General features: G+C 39.8%; 1 protein-coding gene across 1 annotated transcript; it reads right to left on the bottom strand.

The window, feature by feature from the left end:
* Positions 1–21,552: 21,552 nt before the first annotated feature.
* On the bottom strand, positions 21,553–22,371 carry LOC145164924 (uncharacterized). Its single transcript, XM_079083580.1, has one exon. It carries the CDS (start codon positions 22,369–22,371, stop codon positions 21,553–21,555), a length of 819 nt encoding a protein of 272 aa, XP_078939706.1.
* Positions 22,372–22,685: the final 314 nt, after the last annotated feature.

Raw genomic sequence — 22,685 nt, 5'->3', positions numbered from 1 at the left:
CAAGACCGAGAACCTCGGACCGTGAACGAGACCGTGAACGGCTTCGGCTGTGATCAACTTCAGACCCCAATATCGCAACCGCCATAGGACCGTGTACGAGGTTCACGGCCGTGAACCCCTCGGACCGTGAACCCTCGCACATATATAGATTTCAGCTGACTTTTTTACTCATTTCTTCACTTTCAAGCACAATTTCAACCCTTTTCTCTCAAGTATCATAAAGCAAGAACACCCTCTCTCCTCAAGAACATGCTAGGATCATCCTTTCTCATCATATTCAAGTGTTAATCACTAGTTCTTCATAACATCTAACAGGTATAAATTCTTGATCTTATTATCACTTAAAGAACACCCTTCCATCTTCTTATACTAGGCTAAAATCCATTGATTTCACTAGTTTTCACGAAGGACACGAAGAACACGCGAAGAACGTTAAGAACACCCATCAGAAAACCTTTGAATCTTCTTAGAAACTTGCTTAGGATCATCAAGTGTTCATCATTCATCAAGAACTCAGGGCCGTGAACACCTTCAGGGCCGTGAACCATTCATGATTCTTGGTCCGTGAACACCTCTCCTGGCCGTAAACACCTACTAGCTTCCATTTTAGCTTCTAACACTCCTATTTGTAAGTTATACTTACAAATTAGTCCAGTTTCTAATCATTCCTATGACTATATTAGCTAATTGGTTGCATATATGCTATACAAGTTACTATATAGGACTTGTTTTTCTACGGGATTACACTTGTGGAAGTAAACATCCTATATCAAATCAACATTTGAATCACCCTCCAAAAGGTGAGTTCATACCCCCGTATTTTCAAAGTTTTTACTGTTTTAAGGGGGGGGGGGGGGGGATACAAGTCTAACACAAGGATTTTGTGTTACAAATAAATAGTTTCAAAAACATCTTACCAAAATGGATTTCAATTATCATCAAATCAAGTGGTTTCAAATTGTGTTAAAATGACATTAAGTCACCAAAATTATTTCAAAATATTAAACTTTTTAAATGATTTTATAAACTTATATTTGTCCCCGAAAATAATATATATATATACATATATATATATATATATATATATATATATATATATATATATATAAGATTTAAAAGGCTTAGTACTGATAACTCACTTGGGTTCCTTTTCCATGTTTGGATGTGGGCTTATAGTATCGGTTATTTGTCCGAATGTTATTTAAATTTTACTTATATATATTTGCATATGTATATAAATATAAAAGTTATTTCATTCAGTTCAAATACCCTTTGTAACATGTTGACCAATGGGTTGCATTCATGAACAAGTTAATACCAATTCAGAAAGTACATATAAATTATAATAGGTATAATTTACGATTCATAAAACATTAATTCATGATTCAAGTATACTAGAGTACATCATTTTACAAGAACAAGGGTTTGTTTCAAAACTAATCAAGGGTATACAGCTTTCAGAATACTAATTCAGGAGTATACTATCAATCATTATTTCATAATGATTGGGTTTTCACTTATATTATACATGTAACGTCTATATGCTTTTTATGAGTCATTCGATTCAGGTTGTTTAATTCATTTTAACAACATAGTTAAAGTCCTGACATTATAACCAGAATCTCCAGTCAGGGATCGAAACAAGTGTGTATAGATCTATATTGGGATTGACAACCCCGCACTCAAACTTCTAGCTACAGCCAGGCATACACGCCTATGAGTGACAGTTGTTATCAACAGTTTTTTTGACGCCTTCAAGGCGTTGGGTTAGGCCATCTAGTCTTAGTATGGTTATAATAACTCATTAAAAAGATATTAACAATACGTTAGTGTGTAATTAACTAAACATGAGTACATTTTCAAAGTATCAGTTTACTAAAATACAGTTTACAGTATTACATCTTGGTTTACAATAACAGCTGGTGTAGCTAGGCACGCTCACTTTTACAGATTGTACAAAAGAATACAAATACAGAACACTAGTTTACAAACAGAACGGTTTTATGTGATTAAAACTACTTTTCATATATAGCAGAAAATATAGGATTTTCTGGAACAGTTTATATATTCAAGAAAACAGGAAACATATTCTTCAAACATAAATACTTATGCACTCACTCAACTTTATGTTGATACTCTCTTTTCAAATTACTTGTATTCTCAGGGAATCAGTAGACATGTACTCCCCGAGCTTTTGAGAAGATGGAGCTATTTTGAGTCATGTCTTCTTCTTTTGTATAACTATTTTCGTGTCGATATACATTGATTGAACACATGTAAAAACTTATACTTATTACATGCAATGGTTGTTTGTACTTTGATTACTATAATGTATGTGTTGTGATACTACAAATGAAGTCAGCCACCCCCGGACGTTTCCGCCGTCTGGTTTGGGGGTGTGACATAGACATCTACAAGGGAGAAAATCAAGTTAATTGATTTAAGTCCTTAATATAACACTGAAATGAAATATTAAGGTTAGGACCCAACACAATATTCTGCAATTCGGAAGAGGGATGTCGTAATCCAATTGCAAAATATTTGAAGGTAGGTAAATGATGATTACCAATTTCCACCATGAAAAACAAAAATGAATATTAGGTTTTATATGAATTGAAATTCGTAGATTCTTTTGAGATTCATTGAACTTTTGAATGGCATGTTTAATCTCGATTTTGCCCTTCAAGCTTGTGACTGGGATACCGAGGATCACAAACAAGGTGTGAATAATCATGCAAATTAGTTTGGTACTCTCGATCTCATTAACCACCTAATCGATGTGTCGGTTAACCACACACGCTCCATTGATCAATGATAATTTATGAGGAACCCATTGCCATCCTTCATTAGTCCACATTAGTGTGCTTGTTAACCACACACGCTCCACTAACTGAACAATAAGGTGCAAGGGTGCGGTGGGTAAGAGTGTATATCCAATGTCGGTCATTTTACAGGCCGCTTCCTTAAACACCCCTTATAGACTAGCTTCGTGAATGAGGCCTACTAACGGTAAGACTGACTTTTAACTTATACATATATAATATATTAGAATTTTAATTTTATATAGTATAAGGGTGTATTTTACACCTTTAAAATACTAGGTGGTTTAATCATTTAATAAATTAAACTTTTAAATTAATTAACTTTAAACCATAAGATTACGGATTTATTAACTTTCTCTTTTAATTAAACATTTAATCAATTTAATAAAGTCCATAAGAGTGTAATTTAATCTATTCAAAGGAAACAACAAGGTTCTAAATACAAAATTAAAAATTAAAACTATTTAATTAATTTTTTAAGTTATGAAACCAAGAGTTGCACCTTTTCAAATTACTAGGTTTTTTAGAATTCAATGTTTCATAAATGAGACTTTTCAATTTCCAAAACTTGAGGGCAAGTTTTGTAACTCTTGAAAACCTTTTGATTCCAAATTTGATGGCAAGTTTTTTAACTCCTATAAAAAAAACTTTTTGAGTTCCAAAACTTGATGGCAAGTTTTGTAACTCCTTTAAAACATTTAGATCAAATTCTAACCTAATAAAATAATCATAATTTTATCTTTTTACCAATTTGACCTAATGCAACTCATATAGCAAGATAACTTCAAATCAAAGAATTACAAACAATTAGCTTATCATATAAACTAGTAATTATCTCAAGATTTGACAATTTATCTTTTAATTGGATGAGGTTGATCACTACCATATCAGAAAAAATAGATTTTATGATACAAAACAGTTCATGGTAATGATCCTAATCCAATTCTGGACAAAAAAAACCCAAAAAACTGCAACCAGCCTATCCAACTCGTAGAGTCAGATATTGGACTCGTTGAGTTTGCTTGATTTGTGCTTGACTCGTCGAGTCAGATCACATCACTCGTCGAGTCCACTGTCCAGATAGCAGTTTTTTAATTATTTTAACTTTAAACAAATAACCAATGCATCTATATAACATAAAACAACTCATGGCTCTGATACCACTGTTGGGTTTTATGTACTCTAACATCCCTATGGTGTACATACAATCCTAATGCTTTGGATCTATGTTTTATCTAGTTATACATGCAACAAAAAAATATCCAAAGCATGAAACCTATAAATAGCATACAACTTGATATTTGAAACATAAAACAAGTTCGACAATTACGTCTTTGTTGTACCTTGTAGAGTTTTGGCCTTACAAGAGCTTAGCACCCTAAGTGTGATGCGTCAAATGGTTCACAAAACACCATGAGCAAGAGGAGGAAAAATGAGAGAGGTTGGAGCACACAAAATCGGCTATACTCATGTTATGACACTTGTGTATCGATTTTGGGCTTAAGGGAATACATATATAGTGTAGAATTCCAAGAGTCATATGTAAACCCTAATTCTTACACTTAGGCTTATGATCCAATAACTCATATGGACTAACTCTTCATGGACTCTCACAAAAACTTAGTCCATCATGGATCAATAGTCCAAACCATATGTATCACTGATTTACATAATCAGTCCCCGTTAATTTAATTAGTCTCTTTTGATCACTAAATTAATTCTTGATCAATACTAATTAAATAATATGATTTCTCAACTAATATATTATACTTATAATATATTAATAAATCACAAATAACCTCTTTCTCAAATATGCATCCTATCAAATTGCTCTAGTGAATGCAACCCAAAATGGACCATACTACTCTCGGGTCAAGTACATACCAATTATAGTTGTGGGCTTAGACAACTAATCCAACAATAAGAAGATTAAGCAATTGCGCAAAAGTCTTGAAATGGAGAAATGTGGCTATGAACTGAACCTTGGCATAAGGTATTCCTACTGTGAGATCTCTACTCTCCCCCACTTGGGATTTTCTAGACTCTGATAACTTCAACAATCCTTCAATTCCCAGGCCAATGTGAAATCTACTACTTGATCCCATCTACTGATATCCACATACACATGAGAATCTGAACCTACAATAACTCCAAGACGCATGCAAAACTTCAAGGATAATAATCAATCCATTCATAATAAGAACTTAATCAAAACCAGAGTTAAATAAGATCATTCCATTAACCTGATCATTCAATATTACAATTGAACTTCATAACATAAACATAAAGTTATAGATGATTACCAACATTACAGTAACTTAATAAATAGAAGAATTGATGACTCAAACCTCGGTCACCGGGACTCTGGTCCTCCTATAACATCCGTCAAGTAACTGCCAAGCTAGGGTGTAGGTTCCAACACCTCACCGAAGATGTAAAAAGGACAACGAGCTCTGATGTGGCCCTCCTAGCTGCAATAGAAGCAAAACCATGTATTCGGCCTACAATACTTACCGAAATGACCCTTCTCACCACACCTGCAACATAAAAAAGATCGGCACCTTCCATCATGAAACTTCTTGCACTTGTCACACTCGGAACTCCTCTGCTTAACTAGTCTTGAACTTGAGTCGGCGAGCTTGAACCGCTTGGCCGCAAGATGAAACTATCCTGAAGCTGTCCTCTCTTCCTTCTTCTGAATATCTAACTCAATCTCCCACTTCCTGGCACTTGACTGCAACTCGGTAAAGGCTCAATACGGCTGATTCGATATGAACTCTTAAATCTCCATCTTGAGCATATACAAGTATCACGAAATCTACACCTGCTCTGAACCCTCATACTCTGGATAGAAAATAGCTCTCTCAGTACACATCTTGGTGATCTTTGTCACTGAATCAATCGTCTGCTTGAGCGACAAGTACTCATGTGCCAATCGCTCTCGCTCTACAAAAGGATCATACACTACTCAGAACATATCCATAAACTTCTCCCAAGTCACTGCGGCTAGCTCTACATGCGAAAAGCCCTTCGTCAGAAACTCCCACCAATCTTTCACACCCCAGCTAAGAAGATTAAGTGAAAATTTCACCTTCTGGTCCTCAGGACACGAGCACATGTAGAAACATCCCTCTGTATCAGATATATATCTCAAAGCGATAATCAGCTCCTTGTCACCTCTGAACTCTGGAGGCCTCATATAACTTAACTCCCGGTACTGCATCGCCCCGCCTATCTGAACTCTTGCAACGGCAACAACTTTTGTGGTTGCGGTAACAGCTGCCTACCTGAAATCACCTTTCTAATGGCCACGACCATTCCCGGTACTCCTCAAAGAATGCGGTCTTAACCAACCCAAACAACTCTGAAATCACCTTTCTAATGGCCACGACCACTTTAGCAACAATGATCCCGCAGATCTCCTTATCACTTAGACCTGCCCTCTCGGTGCCACCTGTACCTGATCCTGAACCTCTGATACCCACCATACTGAAAAAAATATACAATGGAAGGTCAAACATAAAAATACAATGATCAACACACCAGGCCACCCTCCTATTAGTTCCTTAGTAGGCTCGAGGTTCCTCCTGAATGTCATATGGATCCTATGCTTTCGGTAGTATGGTCCCATACGACTTCCACACCTATCTATTGTCGATTCAGAATTCATCCCAAGGTCCTAATTCACTACACTAGACCACCCCTAAGCGTGCTAACATGCACATGCTTCCACGAGCCACAACTAACTTCCTAGGATCGTCCTCACCCCCGCACCGTTGGTTGCTTTATGCATGTTTGTTGTACACTATAAGAGGTCATATAGACTATTGAATAATCAAATCTACCCTAAGTAAAAAACAAAACAAGGAACAAGTAATAAGGCTAAGTGAATTATTCTAAGGCTATTTAATCTCGACTGTATACAACTATACAACATACACTTAGCAATCACTCAATCAAATAGCATATACCAAGCAATTCCATATACCACAAGGCATCACAAAAATTAGGCATTACTATTCAACAGTTCCTAAAAGAACCTTAGCTTATCTAATAGCATGCTTTTCTAACAATTCATATATCCGCAAATTCAAATTCAACACTAGTAACAAGTATGGGTATTTTGGAAACCACTCTCCTGTTTAAGCTCTGGCCAACTATACACACTGCATCTTCCTGTAAAACCAAGGTTAAATCAAGGTCCATATTCCCGATCCCAAGCCAACAATCAAACAAGAACATGACAAGAGAACGAGCCCATGTCCCTAACCCAACCCTTTTATTATATTTTTTTTCAAAGACATTTTGTTGAAAAAATTCGATCCTAGTTTGAGTTTGGATGCACACAAGTGTTCCTCCAAATCCCTCAAACCAGGGCTCTGATACCAACTTGTAACATCCTATTTTCACAACCAAATTTTTTCGTTTTATTAAGGTAAAACTCCATATCATAAAAATTTGTATTAAGAAAACCAGTTGTTCCAAATTACATTTATTAAAAATCAGAGCAATATAATAATGTGGAATCTTCATTGTTGTCGATGAATGTGTACAGTCACGCCTTCACCTTCCCATGATAACTGATGATACCTGAAAAAAATAACAGTTGGGTAAGCACGAAGTTTAGTCAGTTTCCCCAAAATACCCCACACAACAAAACATATATAAACGTGCATTCTAGGTCCACAATCATCGAACTGGATTACCCCCGACCCACAATCATCGGACTAGATTTCCCTGCGTACTGGGTCCATGGTCATCGAAATGGATTACCCCTAAGCGCACACCATAAGTCTGGATTGCCCTCCCGACCCTCAGCTTATGTTTGGATTGCTCTCGAGCCTATAAAATAAGTCTGGATGGCCCTCCCGACCCTCAGCTTATGTCTGGATTGCTCACGGGTTTGTTAGCATACAACACAAAGCAATACCACCATAAACCAACCATACTATGTCGACATATAGACAATCAAGGATCAAGTAGGCACATAATACATGCAAATACCAATCATACAACACACTACCGTCTCCTACACCTTTCAAAGCACACTACTCCGCTACCAGCTACTCTCCATGGAATAAATAGCCAATAGTAACCAGAGGTAAGATAGCCACCCGAACAGATGATCCTACCCTAGAACCATAACCAAACAAGGAACATGCAAGAAATCCTAGATCAATAGTTCTCAGGCTATCCTACATGAATACATACAACCCATAGGGTACTCCACTAGATGATTACGAGCCTACTGGTACTGTAACCAGCATACCACTACTATTGCATCCTAACACACAAGGATATATATATATATATATATATATATATATATATATATATATATATATATATATATATATATATATATGTATAAATCTATCAGATCACTACAACACAACAACATCCTATACACAAGGATACATAATCAATTCTTCAATGGAATGCGTAACCATATGGTCACATCGTGACACCTAGTTTTTACCCACAAAACATGCCTTTGACTCCTTGAAGCCCTAAACCATTCCGTTTTGGAAACTCGGTGTTACAGAAAATAATGATGATTCTGAGAAACTCCTAGAGTGTGAGATTATTCGTGTGTATACTGATTGTTTGTGTGTTGTGTTTCTGTATGGTGATGATACGTGGTGGAGCGGGAGGTTTAGGATCTGGTTCGGGCACTGGTACCTAAACAATTGATGCAGGATTATACGAGTTCATCACGTCAGAGATTACACAAGGTATCCTTGATGCAACCCCTATGATGTTCGGGACGATCAAGGAGGTGATTGTTGAGATGATGGAGGAGCGCTTTAAGATCTTCCGAACTGAGATGTCCGCCGGACAGTACGGAACCCATACCCTCACATTCAAGGATTTTCGGGGATGTGGGGCACCAGAGTTCTTCGGGGTGAAAGACCCCATTATCTCCAGGCAATGGATAACTGACATGGAGTATGCCCAGAAGACGAGCTTCTACCCCGAGGGGTCAAAGGTGAGGTTCATTGCAGGGTGTTTGAGGGAGCGAGCTCATGCCTGGTGGGAGGAGGTTGGCTATGCTCTGGGAGCACTAGCTATTAAGGCTATGACTTGGACTGATTTTGTGATTAGATTTCGAGCAGAGTTTGTACCACCTGTCGAGGTGCAACAATTGGCGAGGGAGTTCTAGGACCTGTATCAAATGACTGAGACTGGCGGAGATCACCGCGAAGTTGAGAGAGAGAGAGAGAGAGAGAGAGAGAACTTTACTGGTCCCAGAGTATGTCGCATACGAGGAGACGAAGAAGACCCGGTACCATGAAATATTGAGGGCGGATATTAGGGAGTTCGTTAGCTTTTCAGCTTGTCGGACATTAGATAATTTGATAGCTAGAGCTTGGGAGCAGGATATTTACATGGAGCACCTAATGAAGAGGAAGGTAGAGTAGGTGCAAATAGTCGGGGGTTCCGCGAAGAAGCCCAAGAATTTTGAATCTAGATCAAGGGTCCAACATAACCGAGGCCGTTATGGTAAGTGCGACAAGACGCATGATGGGGTTTGCAGGGTGGGTGTTCGGGCTGCTATAAGTGGTACAAAACCGGTCACTTCAATTAGGATTGTACTGCCACCACCCTGGTATCGAGTTTGATTTACTTCCATTAGAATTAGAGGGGCCAGAAGAAGGTCGATTTTCCAATTTTGGCTGTAGGAGCGGTTGTTGCACCCGCTCCAGCGACATTAAGGCTCACTGATGATTACTTGGGCAAGGCGAAGGTGCAAGTTGCGAAGAGTCGAGCGTTCCAGCTGACAGACAAGGAGGCTCATGCAACACCAGATGTGGTTACTGGTATGTATCTTCTCCTTGTCTTAATTATTTTTTTATTTTTGTTACTTCATGTATATGTGGTTGTTTAGGGACTTTCTTGGTGAATGGTGTTTCGGCCTTGAATCTGTTCGATTTGGGCGCTACCCGATCGTTTGTATCTCTTGCGCTCAACAAGAGGTTTGGTGATTCTCCTAGGGTGCTTAATTATCCATTAGAGGTGGAGATCACCGATAATCGTCCAATGAGAGTATCGAGGGTTCAGCAAAATTGCATTCTGGAGCTATTTCGAGAGAGGTATCTAATCGACTTGGTTCCTATTCCTTTGCACGAGAGCAAGGTCATTGTGGGGATGGGTTGGTTGAGCCCAAATGGGGCGATAATTGACTGCGAGTACCATTTTGTGCAGGTTCGAACCCCAATTGGGGGAGAACTAGTCATTCATGGTGAGGGTGCTCAGCGTGGACCTGCTCTCTGTTCAGCTGCGAGAGCTACGAGGTATCTTCAGTAGGGTTGTTCTGGTTTTGTGGCTTATGTGTTGGATACTCGGGAGGAGAGAAATATGATGGTTGATGATGTGTCGGTCGTCCGGGAGTATCCCGATGTGTTTCTTGAGGATTTTCCTTGAGTGTCTCCGGAGAGACAAGTTGAGTTTCAGATTAATTTGATTCCAGGTGCGTCTCTAATATCCAAGGCACCCTATCGATTAGCACCACCTGAGATGTAGGAGTTGTCAACACAGTTGCAGAAGCTGTTAGAAAAGGGGTTTATCAGACCGAGTATTTCACCCTGGGGAGCATCGATTCTGTTTGTGAAGAAGAAAGATGATTCTCACATGATGTGTATCGATTACAAGGAGCTGAACAAGCTGACGGTGAAGAACCGGTACCCACTTATGAGGATCGATCATTTATTTGATCAACTGCAGGGTGCTTCTTGGTTTTATAAGAATGATCTGCGGTCGACATATCACTAGATGAGCGTTAGAGAGGAAAACATACAAAAGACTGCTTTTAGGACTTGTTATGGTCATTATGGGTTCGTGGTAATGACTTTTGGGCTCACCAATGCTCCAGAAGTGTTCATGGACCTCATGAATCGTGTATGTAGACCGATACTAGATCAGTCTGTAATTGTATTCATTATTGATATTCTGGTCTACTCAGGGAGTAGCATGAGGAGCAACTGAGGGATGTTTTGGAGATGTTGACGAGGGAGAGGCTTTATGCCAAGTTCTCCAAGTGTGAGTTTTGGTTGCGCGGGGTGCAGTTTCTGGAGCACCTTATCAACCAAAACGGTATTTTGGTCGACCCCACCAATATTGAGGAAATGATGTAGTGGGAGGTTCCGAGGTGTCCATCTGAGATTCGGAGTTTCGTAAGTTTAGCGGGGTACTATCGGATGTTCATCTAGGAATTCTCCAAGATAGTGGTTCCTTTGACCCGATTAACGAAGAAGAACGTCACTCACCGTTGGGGACCTGAGCAACAAGCGAGGTTTGAGACCCTGAGACAAAGATTGCATGAGGCTCCGATTTTGACCCTGCCTGAGATCATGCAACAGTGTCATGTGATTGCTTACACGTCGAGGCAGCTGAAGCCTTATATGGTAAATATGCCTATACATGATCTGGCGCTAGGGGCTATGCTTATTGGCCTCGAGATTTGGCGATATTACCTTAATGGGGTCCATTCTACCAGTTATACGGATCACAAGAGCTTAAGGTACTTGATGGATCAGCGGAATTTAAATATGAGGCAGCGTATGAGGCTTAATGTAGTGAAGGATTACGATTGCGAGATTTTATACCACCCCAGGAAGGCCAACATGGTGGCCGATGCACTGAGTCACAAGGTGAATAGTGAACCTATTGGGGATCTATGTTTGAGGATGACGGTTGTTATCCCACTATTGGAGCAGATTCCTGAGGCATAGATTGAGGCCATGAAAGAAGAGCACCAGAAGAATAAGTGGATCGTGGGGCAGATCCCATCTTTTGATTATCATAGTCGTGGGTTTTTGACCTTACATAGGAGGATCTGGGTTCCTTATTTCGGAGGTGCACGACATGTTCTGATGGAGGAAGCAGACACTTAAAATTTCTCTATTCATCCGGGTGCGACAAAGATGTACAGAGACCTCCAACTTGATTATTGTTGGCCCTACATGAAGTAGGATGTGGCTTGGTATGTGGAGAGTTGCTTGACTTGCAGTAAAATCAAGGCCGAGCACCAGTGACCTCATGACAAGCTGGAGTCGTTGGTTATTCCCGTTGTGAAATGGGAAGAGACAACGATGACTTCATTACGAAGTTACTGTGGAAAACGCAAGGAGTGGATTTGATTTGGGTCATTATTGATTGATTGACTAAGAATGGCATTCAAGAGAGCATCTATGGGGAAAATTTTTAAATATTTATATCCGAGAGGTTGTGGCATGTCATGGGGTTCCTACATCCGTGGTCTCAGATAAGGATATTCGTTTCACTTCCAGGTTCTGGAAGAAATTTAATGAGGATTTGGGTACTCGACTATAATTTAGCACGACTTTCCACCCACATACTGATGGTCAAAATGAGCGAACTATCCAGACACTAGAGGTTATGCTTTGGACATGCTCTCTAGATTTTGGTGGGAGTTGGGATATGTATCTCACATTGGTTGAGTTCTCTTACAACAACAGCTACCATGCCAGTATTGATCAACCCCCCTTTAAGATGCTCTACGGGAGGAAGTGTCGGACCTCAATTTTTTGCGGTGAGGTCGGTTAGCTAGTCATGGGGAGTATAGAGGTGGTACTCTGGACTACTGATTTAATTCAGCAGGTGCACGGGAGGTTGCTGATCATGTAGAGTTGGCGGAGGAGCTATGCAGATCGGCGACATTTTGAACTTGAAATTCAGGTTGGTGACATGGTGCTTCTGAAGGTGTCACCTTGGAAAGGTGCCATCCGATTCAGAAAGAGGAGCAAGTTGGGTCCCAGGTATATTGGTCCCTTCAGGGTTGTTGACCGGGTGGGCAGGGTTGCATACCGCTTGGATTTACCCAACGGACTTCAAGTGGGGCAGAGTTTTAACACCCGTACCTCAGATACATTTCTTTATGTTATTAAAGCTTATTTTTTGGGAATTATAGTTCTACGCAGGGGTAGATGGTCAATTATGCATGGCGTAATTCATTAAACCTATGCGAGGGTTTTATGCTTTATGCACGGCGTAACTCCAGTTATGCAGGGTGTAAGTGCACAGAGTCAAAACCCTAATTTCGAGGTTTTGATCCCTATTTAAGGATTCTATCCCCTTGAGGCCCTTCTTATCGCCATCCCCCTCCCTCTTTGACACCTAACTTGAAAACCTAATCACTTGAGCTAAATTTCAGCCTCTTGTGTTTTTTATGGTACATTTTGAAGAAGGAGAAGCCTATCTTTGAAGCTTGGTGAAGCTCAAACTTGTAGATCCAGAGCCTTCATTTCATTTGCCAACTTCAGAAGGTATAAGTCTTTCACCTTGATGGTTTATTGAGTTAGGTCATGTTAGCTTCTTGGTTTTCATGATTATTGTCCCATGATTTTGGTTCTTGTGAGTATCGGATACTCTAGACCTTAGGGTTGCTATTTCCTGATGTTTTTGAGGTTGATTTGTCCTAAAAATGGAATGTTGGTGGCTATCTTTCACCCATGCAAGAGTTTTTGGTCATTAGAAGATTTTATGGGACTAGGGTTTGATCTTGAGCTCCATATGGCCATGAAAAGGCATAAAGTCGAAGACTTTATGACTTAAGACGTTTTTTACGACCAGATCTGAGCAATAGATGATTGGTCTTTATGGATTAAGAGCTAGAAACGGAAATGACTTAGCAGTGTGGTATACATGGTGTAAATTCGGCTATGCCCATCATAGTCGGATGGTTCCCTGATCCTTCCATTTGAGGCTCTACACAGCGCATAGAGCATGATGTATCCAAGGCGTAACACCAGATAGTGTAATTAGTTCAAATTGGTTCTTTGGTCAAGATGAGTGGGTTCTAGCCTTGGAAGGGTAAAATGGCCTTTTACATTAAAAAGAGAGAATGTATTAGGACCCTTGATTATGGTTTACCACCTTAATTGTTAATTAGGGTTTGCTTTTGGATATATTTAGTAGGAGGGATTTTAGCATTGGCAGCTCATATGTGAGATCTATTTGTTTACCGATCGAGGTGAGGCTTCTCAATATGCTGTAGGATACTAGGTATTGTTATGTGGTTGTTGTATTTCTAACGCTTGCTGATATGCATGTATGCTATATATATGTGGGGTGAAATAGACTCGAGGGTGAAATAGACTCGTTTGGTTGAAAGACCCTGATTGAGTTGAAATAGACTCGGGTGTGAAATATACTCGTTACAGCTTCGAGCTGAGATGTATGTATGATATGTGGTATTTTGGGAAACTCGTTAAGCTTTGTGCTTAGGGTTTCATGTTTATGTTTCAGGTACTTCTGGTTCCAAAGGGAAGAGTTCGATGTGATCGCATCGCATCCACCAGTGTTCCGTATTATGTGACTTGTTTTGTACTCTGATAACTATTAGATACATTTGTATACTTTTATTGGGTTTTTGGAATGAATGAATGGTTGTTTTGGGTTGACTTAAAGAAAAAATTTTACTTAGCATTTTTAGGATGTTACATGAGGTGAAAAATCACGATGTTACTTATGTGGTTGAGGGATGTTGTGGGTGTTGCCACAGCCGATCAAAACTGTTATGGGTTTTCTTGTGATGACTCTCGTGATATGTAAGGATCTAGGTGCAGAAAATCCTAGGAGAGAACTCATGGATATAAAGGGGAAATTATGATGAGTTCTTTGGTAAGGCGTGGGGGTGGAGAGTGGTTGGAACATGCATGTATGTATGAGAGCGATTCATGGAAGCTAGATTGTTGGTTCCCTTACATTTGTTTACAATCCACAAAATCTAGGGGGGGTTGCATTTGTGGCATAGGTGAAACTTCTTAGGGTAACAAACAAAGCTTGATAACATGTCATATTTATAACGCATCGACAGAAAATCATATTAACGACATGTAATGATTAGCCTTCGACAACGATGGAAGTAAAGTCAAGTGATGGTATAATTGTAGCGAGCATGGGGTTAGCGGTGGTTAAGGTATGGGTTTGTAGGTGCACAATCGTGGTGATGGTAGTGTTGAATGGTCAGAAGGTAGTATAAAAAAAGAGAACATTGTAAGGGAGTTTGTCTTCTACGAGTTGGTAAGGCCATAAGTGTTACCGAGGGATTGTGGGCATTATAAGGACATTTCATCTCATATGTGGAAGCCGAGATCGGATATAAGGTACTTGAGTAAGGCTTTTAGTGATAGCAAGACAATAAGGTTGCTAGTTCACTTGAATTAACTTTGGTATGCTACTATGATGGATGTTTGATTCAATTTGAAGAGGTTTTCTTGATTATTTTCATATAATGATGGTCCAAAGAGGAGCTCTAGAGCTCAATTAAATTATGGCCATGATCCGACAAGAGCTAGACTTTGAGTGGGAAGAATTACATAGAAAGTAAAGTAGTAATTTGTTTAGAAAATCAAACAGAGAGGATTGGCATGGGGAGCACACAGAGGACGATGACTCTTGCTTGGGTTTGAGTGTCGATTCAAGTTTGGATAATGTTGTCACGAGTTTTGCAATTGCTTGGTTTTTTGGATGACTTTAGTATCGAGGACTTGTGTATTTTGGGTAGTTGCAGCCAAAAATGGAGCTAGGGTTATGATCACCATAGATTCCTCTATTTTCGGTATTTCCCGATAGGAAGACATGTTAAGAATGAAAACACCAATTGATAAGACCTACTATGAGGGGGTCAACCTCTAAAAGACCAATTTCTTTAGATAAAAGGATAGAGAGTAAATTTGCTAATGTTTTATCCCCAAAAACATTACAAGTTTAACTAACTAGGTTATAAAGAAATGCAACTGCTACTATAATCTAGGAATACAAAAACATTGTCCAAAGTGTTCTAACTTCTAGGGCCGACACATGAGGAGTTCAGAATGTGTCCATGAATAAAGCTCAAAAAGTTGTAGGGCCTAATTTTTTATAGCATTTATAGTAAACTATGTTCAGTTAAGGGCCAAAATAAAAATTAGGTTATTCTTGGTAAGTATCAAGCGACGCAATGCAAGGACGGAGTGGAAAAGTCAGAATTTTTGGGAAAAGAAAAATATGCTTTGATTTCTTCTTCTTCGCTGATAACGCATGAGGCACAACTTGAATCTTTCTCTTGACAGGCACCAACAACGATATAATTGGTTGTTAATATCAGTGGGGTTAAGAGGCAATCATCAATCTTACTAGTTATTTCTTTCTTCTTGCTTCACGTAATTCTGAAGGTCAAAGCAACGATTTAAGTTGCAATCATCAACCTTGAGGTTTCAAAATCAGAAGGTAAAAGATTTCTGAGTTTTCACTTAATTTTTTTTTTTTTTACTTTGTTTTTTTATGGGTTTGTAATAAGAAAGTAAGGAGTTATGATTTTTTGATTTTAAAGATATAGACAAAGTAGTTTCGAAAACCGAAAGGCACAAGGAAGTCGGTTTCGAAAATCAAGAATTATGCAATCCTTCGTGAACCAACTTGCGCCAACAACCTGCGCTCATCTTAGATTGCATAGGAGCTCATACCACATGTCCATATTTACTATATTTACTAGAGGAAACCAATTACATTTTATATTAAAAACTAAATTTTGGTAATAAATAAACTTTAGCTTTAATAAAAAATAAAATAAAATATTTTATTAATTTTTTTCTATAAATAAGACCAATATTGATATATTTTTATAAATATAAAATTTTAATATAAAATAGATTTCTAGTAAAGTATATTTATTTTTAATATTTATTTTTAGTAAAATAAAAATAATAATAAATTATATTTTTTTTTTAACAAAAATGAGTTTGGGTTGGGTTGCTAATGGGGTAAAAAATTGGTTTGAGTTGGGTTCTATAGATGGAAGAAAGAAAAATTAGTTTTTTTATAGAAAAATTAGTTTTTTATAGAAAAATTGGGTTGGGTTGGTTTGACATGGGAGATAGTCTTCCTTAAGGGGTTGGTGTTCTATCGGTTCTAGTAGGTTTCACATGTAGGGCCATATCACTTATCTCGTAAGTATCTTCAATCGATGTTTTACGTTAAACTTATATACGATGAATTATTAATGATATACTATAAAAATATAATGTATGCAAATTGCAAGATGCAAGGCTCTCGTTATAAACCGGATATCTTTTCAAGGGACGTCACGGAAATATTAAAATAGATGGTCTCATTTTATCAATTAATTTCTTTTGGAAATTTGAAAAAATTAGAAATATGTCACTTTTAAAATTTGAAAAAGTTACGATATTACATAAAATGCTATAAAAAATGGTAAAACATTGCGAAAAAACAGACATTTTTTTGCAAAATGAATCAAGATTTAGCAAATAATAATTTTGCTACAAATTTCAATTTTTTTTTTGGAATTTTGTTTTTTTTTCTAATAATTTATGGTTTTCGCAGTAGAATATCTCATAAAACAATTTTGCAATATGAAATTGACTCGTTATGAAATTTATAATCATTTTGTTAACATATTAAAAATGTACAATTAGATAAATTAGACCATATTTTTAAATATTTTTGTCATTCTCGTTTTTCAAATATAATGATGTTTCTACATGAAAATGTTTGGGGGATGTTCCTGCTACAATAATATAGTCAGTATCATGAATAACAAATCGTCAAATGGCGGACAAAATATTAAGTGTTTGAATATTCAAAATTTCCAAGAAAGGAAAGAATGTGACTTCACAGACGCAGAATTCTGCACCAAAAAAACATACCCAAACTGTCTAAGGTAATTAATCCTCATCATGACATTTGACACCCAGGCATTATTGGGAACATGCAAAGTATCAAACATTCAAGCAAATCACATTAACTGATATATCTCACCACTTCCCTACCTAGACGCCACCCTCCAAGCTCTTACCACCCACCCCGTTTTCACTACCTTTAAACGTGTATCAAACACATTGGTCATGTATGGAACTGATGGAGGCAGTCTGTAACTATGCTTTCTCTCAATTACACCATCATATCCTTAACTCGTCACATCGTCTAACATAAAGTAGGTCAAGTTACTACAAAAAAAATTAAAAAAATTGATGTCTTTAATTTTAGCTAACTTATGAATCTGATGGAGGCAGCTGTAACTATGTTTTCTCTCAATTACACCATCATATCCTTAACTCGTCACTAATAGTGGGATAATTTCCCTGTGCCATTTCATTAACAGAGAAGGGTATAAATATACAAAATGATGGGCCATCCTTAAGAGGGGCCGAATCTACAACACAAATACATAATGGGCTAGGCTAGGTACTATACAGATGCAGTGTACACTAATATGCCCCCGCAGTTTGAGCGGGAGGAGGACGGATGCTTAAACTGTTGCGAAACTCTGACAAAAGTTGAAATGGAAGCCCCTTAGTGAAGATGTCTGCGTATTGATACCGAGAGGGGACATGAAGAACATGGACGTGACCGATAGCGACTTTGTCCCGGACAAAGTGAATGTCAAGCTCTATGTGTTTAGTACGTTGATGTTGAACCGGGTTTGCAGACATATATATGGCGCTGATGTTGTCACAGTAGACAAGCGTAGCCGAGCGCGGAGGTGAGTGAAGTTCTCGGAGAAGATTGCGGAGCCAAGCTGTCTCGGCAACAGCATTTGCCAGGCCCCGATATTCTGCTTCGACACTGGACCGTGACACCGTGTGTTGTCGCTTCGAAGACCAGGATACTAGGTTATCACCTATAAAAACGCAGTAGCCTGATGTGGATCGACGGGTCGTAGGGCATCCACCCCAATCAGCATCAGAGTAAGCTGTGAGAGTAGATGTAGAAGAGGCATATAATTGTAGGCCGTGATCTAGAGTACCACGAAGATAACGAAGAATGCGTTTGAGAGCATGAAGGTGCGGCTCTCTAGGGTCATGCATATAGAGGCATATCTGTTGAACCGCAAAGGAGATGTCTGGCCGGGTGAATGTCAACTACTGTAATGCCCCCGCAAGACTTCGGTACATGGAAGGATCGGAAATAGGGTCACCATGAGCACTAAGCTTGAAAGCCGAATCGACAGGGGTGCGACGTGGATTGCAGTCTGACATATGAGCGCGTTGGAGAAGCTCCGTAGCATACTTCTTTTGAGAAAGAAACATTCCGGTAGGTGACCGAGAAACAAAGATCCCAAGGAAGTAGTTCAACGAGCCGAGATCGGTCATGGCAAATTCACGGCTGAGAGAGTCTATAAGTTGATGAAGGAGATGGGATGATGATGCTGTAAGTATAATGTCATCAACAAAGATAAGCAAGTATGCTATCTCATGTCCCTGTCTCAAAACAAATAAAGATGAGTCAGTTTTGCTATGTTGAAAACCGAGTTGAACTGCGTGGTTGGCAAAGCGTTGAAACCAAGCGCGAGGAGCCTACTTAAGGCCGTACAAAGACTTCTGGAGGTGACAAACATGTCGAGGCTTATCGGGATCAGTGAAGCCGGGAGGTTGGTACATGTAGACAGACTCTGTCAAATGGCCGTGTAGGAATGCATTCTTGACATCAAGTTGATGCACCGGCCAGTGGCGTGAAACGGCGAGACTGAGAACAGTACGAATGGTAGCTGGTTTGACCACCGGGCTAAAAGTTTCATCACAGTCAATCCCGAGTTGTTGACTTTTTCCATTCGTCACTAAACGAGCTTTGTACCTGCTAAGAGAACCATCAGCATGAAATTTGTGTTTAAATAACCACATAGAACGAACAATGTTGACTCCTTCAGGGCGGGGTACGAGTGTCCACGTACTATTTTTAATAAGAGCCTGAAATTCATCATGCATAGCAGATTTCCAGTTTGGATCTTGTAGGGCTTGTATGTGAGATTTTGGAACAGGTGAGAGAGCGGAAGTGTGAAGATTTAAGCGCTGAATTGGTTTGACAATTCCAAGTCTAGACCGAGTGGTCATAGGGTGAGATGGATTTAGGGTGGGTGAGGGGAGAAAATCGGTGGTTGATGAGTTAGAAGAGGTATTGGATGTCAACGGTGGGGGGTTGATGGGCGGAGAAGGGCTGCCTAGTGGGGCATCCGAGGTATGGGAGGTGGTTGGTGTGGAGTTTTCGGAGTGGATATGGTCAGAATGAGAGGTAGGCGGTGTAGGTTCGTTGGCGAGGGTTGGAGTCGGCGTACGGAGGAGCCGAGAGGAAATTTGGTTTTGTTGAAGATTTGAATCAAGGAAGTTGTATGAAGGGGGAGAGGAAGGAGTCATGGAAGCAAAAGGAAAAACATTTTCATCAAATGTGACATGACGGGAAATGATGATCTTTTTGGTGTTAAGATCAAGGCATCGGTACCCACGGTGGTTATCTGGGTATCCGAGAAAAACACAAGGAGTGGACCGAGGAGCTAGTTTGTGAGCGGGGTGTAGATGAGGATAGCATAGGCATCCAAATATGCGAAGGTGGTCGTATGACGGAGTGGTTTGGTAGAGTTTGTAGTGTGATGTTTGATTGTTAATGGGTTTTGAGGGAAGGCGGTTCAAGAGATGAGAGGCCATATGAAGTGCTTCGACCCAATATGTAGGTGGAAGATGGGACTGAAAAAGAAGAGATCAGATGAGGTTGTTGATGGTACGAAGCATACGTTCCGATTTCCCATTTTGTTGGGAGGTTTTTGGACATGAAAAACGGAAATGAATTTCGTTTATGTCAAAAAGAGTGTGAAGGGTGTCATTGTCAAATTCACCCCCGTGGTCACATTGGAAGGCTCGGATTTCTTTATCAAATTGAGTGCGAACAAATGCACGAAAATGTAAAAATTTGGAAATTGCATCACATTTTCGGCGTAAAGGGTAGACCCACAAGTAATGAGAAAAATGATCTAAGAAAATTATATAATATTTTAGACCGCTATTGCTTTGAATGGGGGATGTCCAAAGGTTGGAATGAACTAAATCAAAAGGGGCTAAAACAATTTTATTAGAATTCTGAAATGGGAGACAAGTGTGTTTTCCCAATTGACATGCATTGCAAAGGAAATGAGACACATGTTTATTTTACACGAAATTAAACGACTACAAATTAAAAAACGAAGCACTTCATTCCCGGGATGACCTAGTCTTTGGTGTCAAGCGATGGGGCTTGAAGTGAGCAAAGCTTGAGGAGATCTCTTGAGGCAGTGAAACGGGTAAAGTTCTCCGGAGCTATCACATCGGAAAAGAGTTTGTTTGGTCCGAGAGTCCTTCACAGAAAAACCACGTTTGTCAAATTCTATAGAACAATCATTATCACGAGTAAATTTGCGAACGGAAATGAGATTTTTTATGATATTGGGAGTAACGAGTACATTATGTAAGTGAAGAGGTCGATGTGGAGTTGGTAAAATGATATGCCCCATGTTGGTAACCGGTATTTGTGAACCGTTACCGACAAGGATAGATGGATAAAGGCGCGAATTAAAAAGAGTTTGTAAGTTACCCGTACCCGCCGACAGATGATTTGTTGCACCCGTATCCATGAACCATTACGAGTTGCTTGGGTCTTGGAGGTTCATTGCTTGAAAAGCCTGAGGAAGAACAATTGCTTGATCCTCGCTGTTGGACCCACTATTAGGCCAAGAAGAACAGAAAGCTGATGGTTGATGTTGGGCATGTGGAGGATGCTGTTGGCGAAAAGGAGCAGGCCCTCTATTGGGCTGTGGGGGTTGCTGGGTCCATGGGAGCATCCATGGATTAGGTGAGGCCCAATTTGGCGCAAGGAAAGGGGACCAGGAGGCCCACGGTGGCATGGGATTATTCCCGTTCCAGTGAGAATTTCCACCAGTGCCGTCGTTTCCATTAGTCCACTATCGATGATCTTGCCGACGGTCATTACCACCACCCCCACCACGGCGCTGTTGATTCCGGCGGTCGCTGCCTCCACCTCGACGTGGCAGATTGCTACGAAAATCCCGGCGAGAAGGCTGCGATGAAGGCGCCTGTTGCCCGGAGCCGGTTACGAGAGCGGAGGGGCAAGAGCTGTTGTCACGGTGAGAACCGTGAATAGGGCGTAGACGGGCCAATCGAGATTCTTCGAGGAGTAACATCGAGCGAGCTTTCAAGAAGGAAGGGAGCGGCTGTTGATGGCGAATAATCCCAGCAACCTGATCGAATTTTTTGCCAAGTCCATTAATCATGTACGTAACGAAGGTCTTTTCAGGAACTGGTTGGTCAATGTTGGAGAGGAGATCGGCTGTCACCTTGATTTTCTGGCAGTAAGCGGCGACTGACAGGTCACCGATTTCAATCGAGCGGAGATCATTTTCAAGTTCGATTGCCCGGGCGTCTTTGTTATCACGGAAAAGACTTTCAAGGCTAGTCCACACAGTGTTAGCTGTGCCGCCCTTCTTGAGTATCATCTGAAGAAGAGAGGGGTGAAGAGTGCCATAGAGCCAAAGTTTGACGAGAGCATCCATTTTCTCCCATTCGGAAGACTGGTTTGTTGGGGCCGGATCATCAAGATGATGTTTCACACCGAAACTGAGACAAAGAGCTTCTAAAAGCTCACGCCATGTGTCATAGTTAAGCTCGTTGAGATCGAGCGTAAGGGGTACGTAGGCACGTACGTTGTTGATGCCAAAGGGTTTTTCCAGAGCATCTTTATCAGTGTTTGATGTAGCAGGCATGGTGATCAGAAAGAGACCAAGCAGAAGGAGCCGATTAGGGCCGGTTAAAGAGGAGGATCAGAGGAGAAGAAGAATCGGGGGAAAGGAAAGGGAGGCTAAATATGGAGGGATTTTAATGTGTACGATCTGATACCATAATAGTGGGATAATTTCCCTGTGCCATTTCATTAACAGAGAAGGGTATAAATATACAAAATGATGGGCCATCCTTAAGAGGGGCCGAATCTACAACACAAATACATAATGGGCTAGGCTAGGTACTATACAGATGCAGTGTACACTAATAGTCACATCGTCTAACATAAAGTATGTCA

This window comes from Lactuca virosa, chromosome 3 (genome assembly GCF_052849685.1).
Source record: "Lactuca virosa cultivar CGN04683 chromosome 3, Lactuca_virosa_CGN04683_v6, whole genome shotgun sequence".
NCBI classification, from domain to species: Eukaryota; Viridiplantae; Streptophyta; class Magnoliopsida; order Asterales; family Asteraceae; genus Lactuca; species Lactuca virosa.
This window is presented reverse-complemented; position numbering and strand designations above follow the sequence as displayed.

What these genes read in the sequence shown, in the direction of transcription:
- LOC145164924 (XM_079083580.1), bottom strand. Translation starts at nt 22,371, where the DNA reads ATGCCTGCTACATCAAACACTGATAAAGATGCTCTGGAAAAACCCTTT.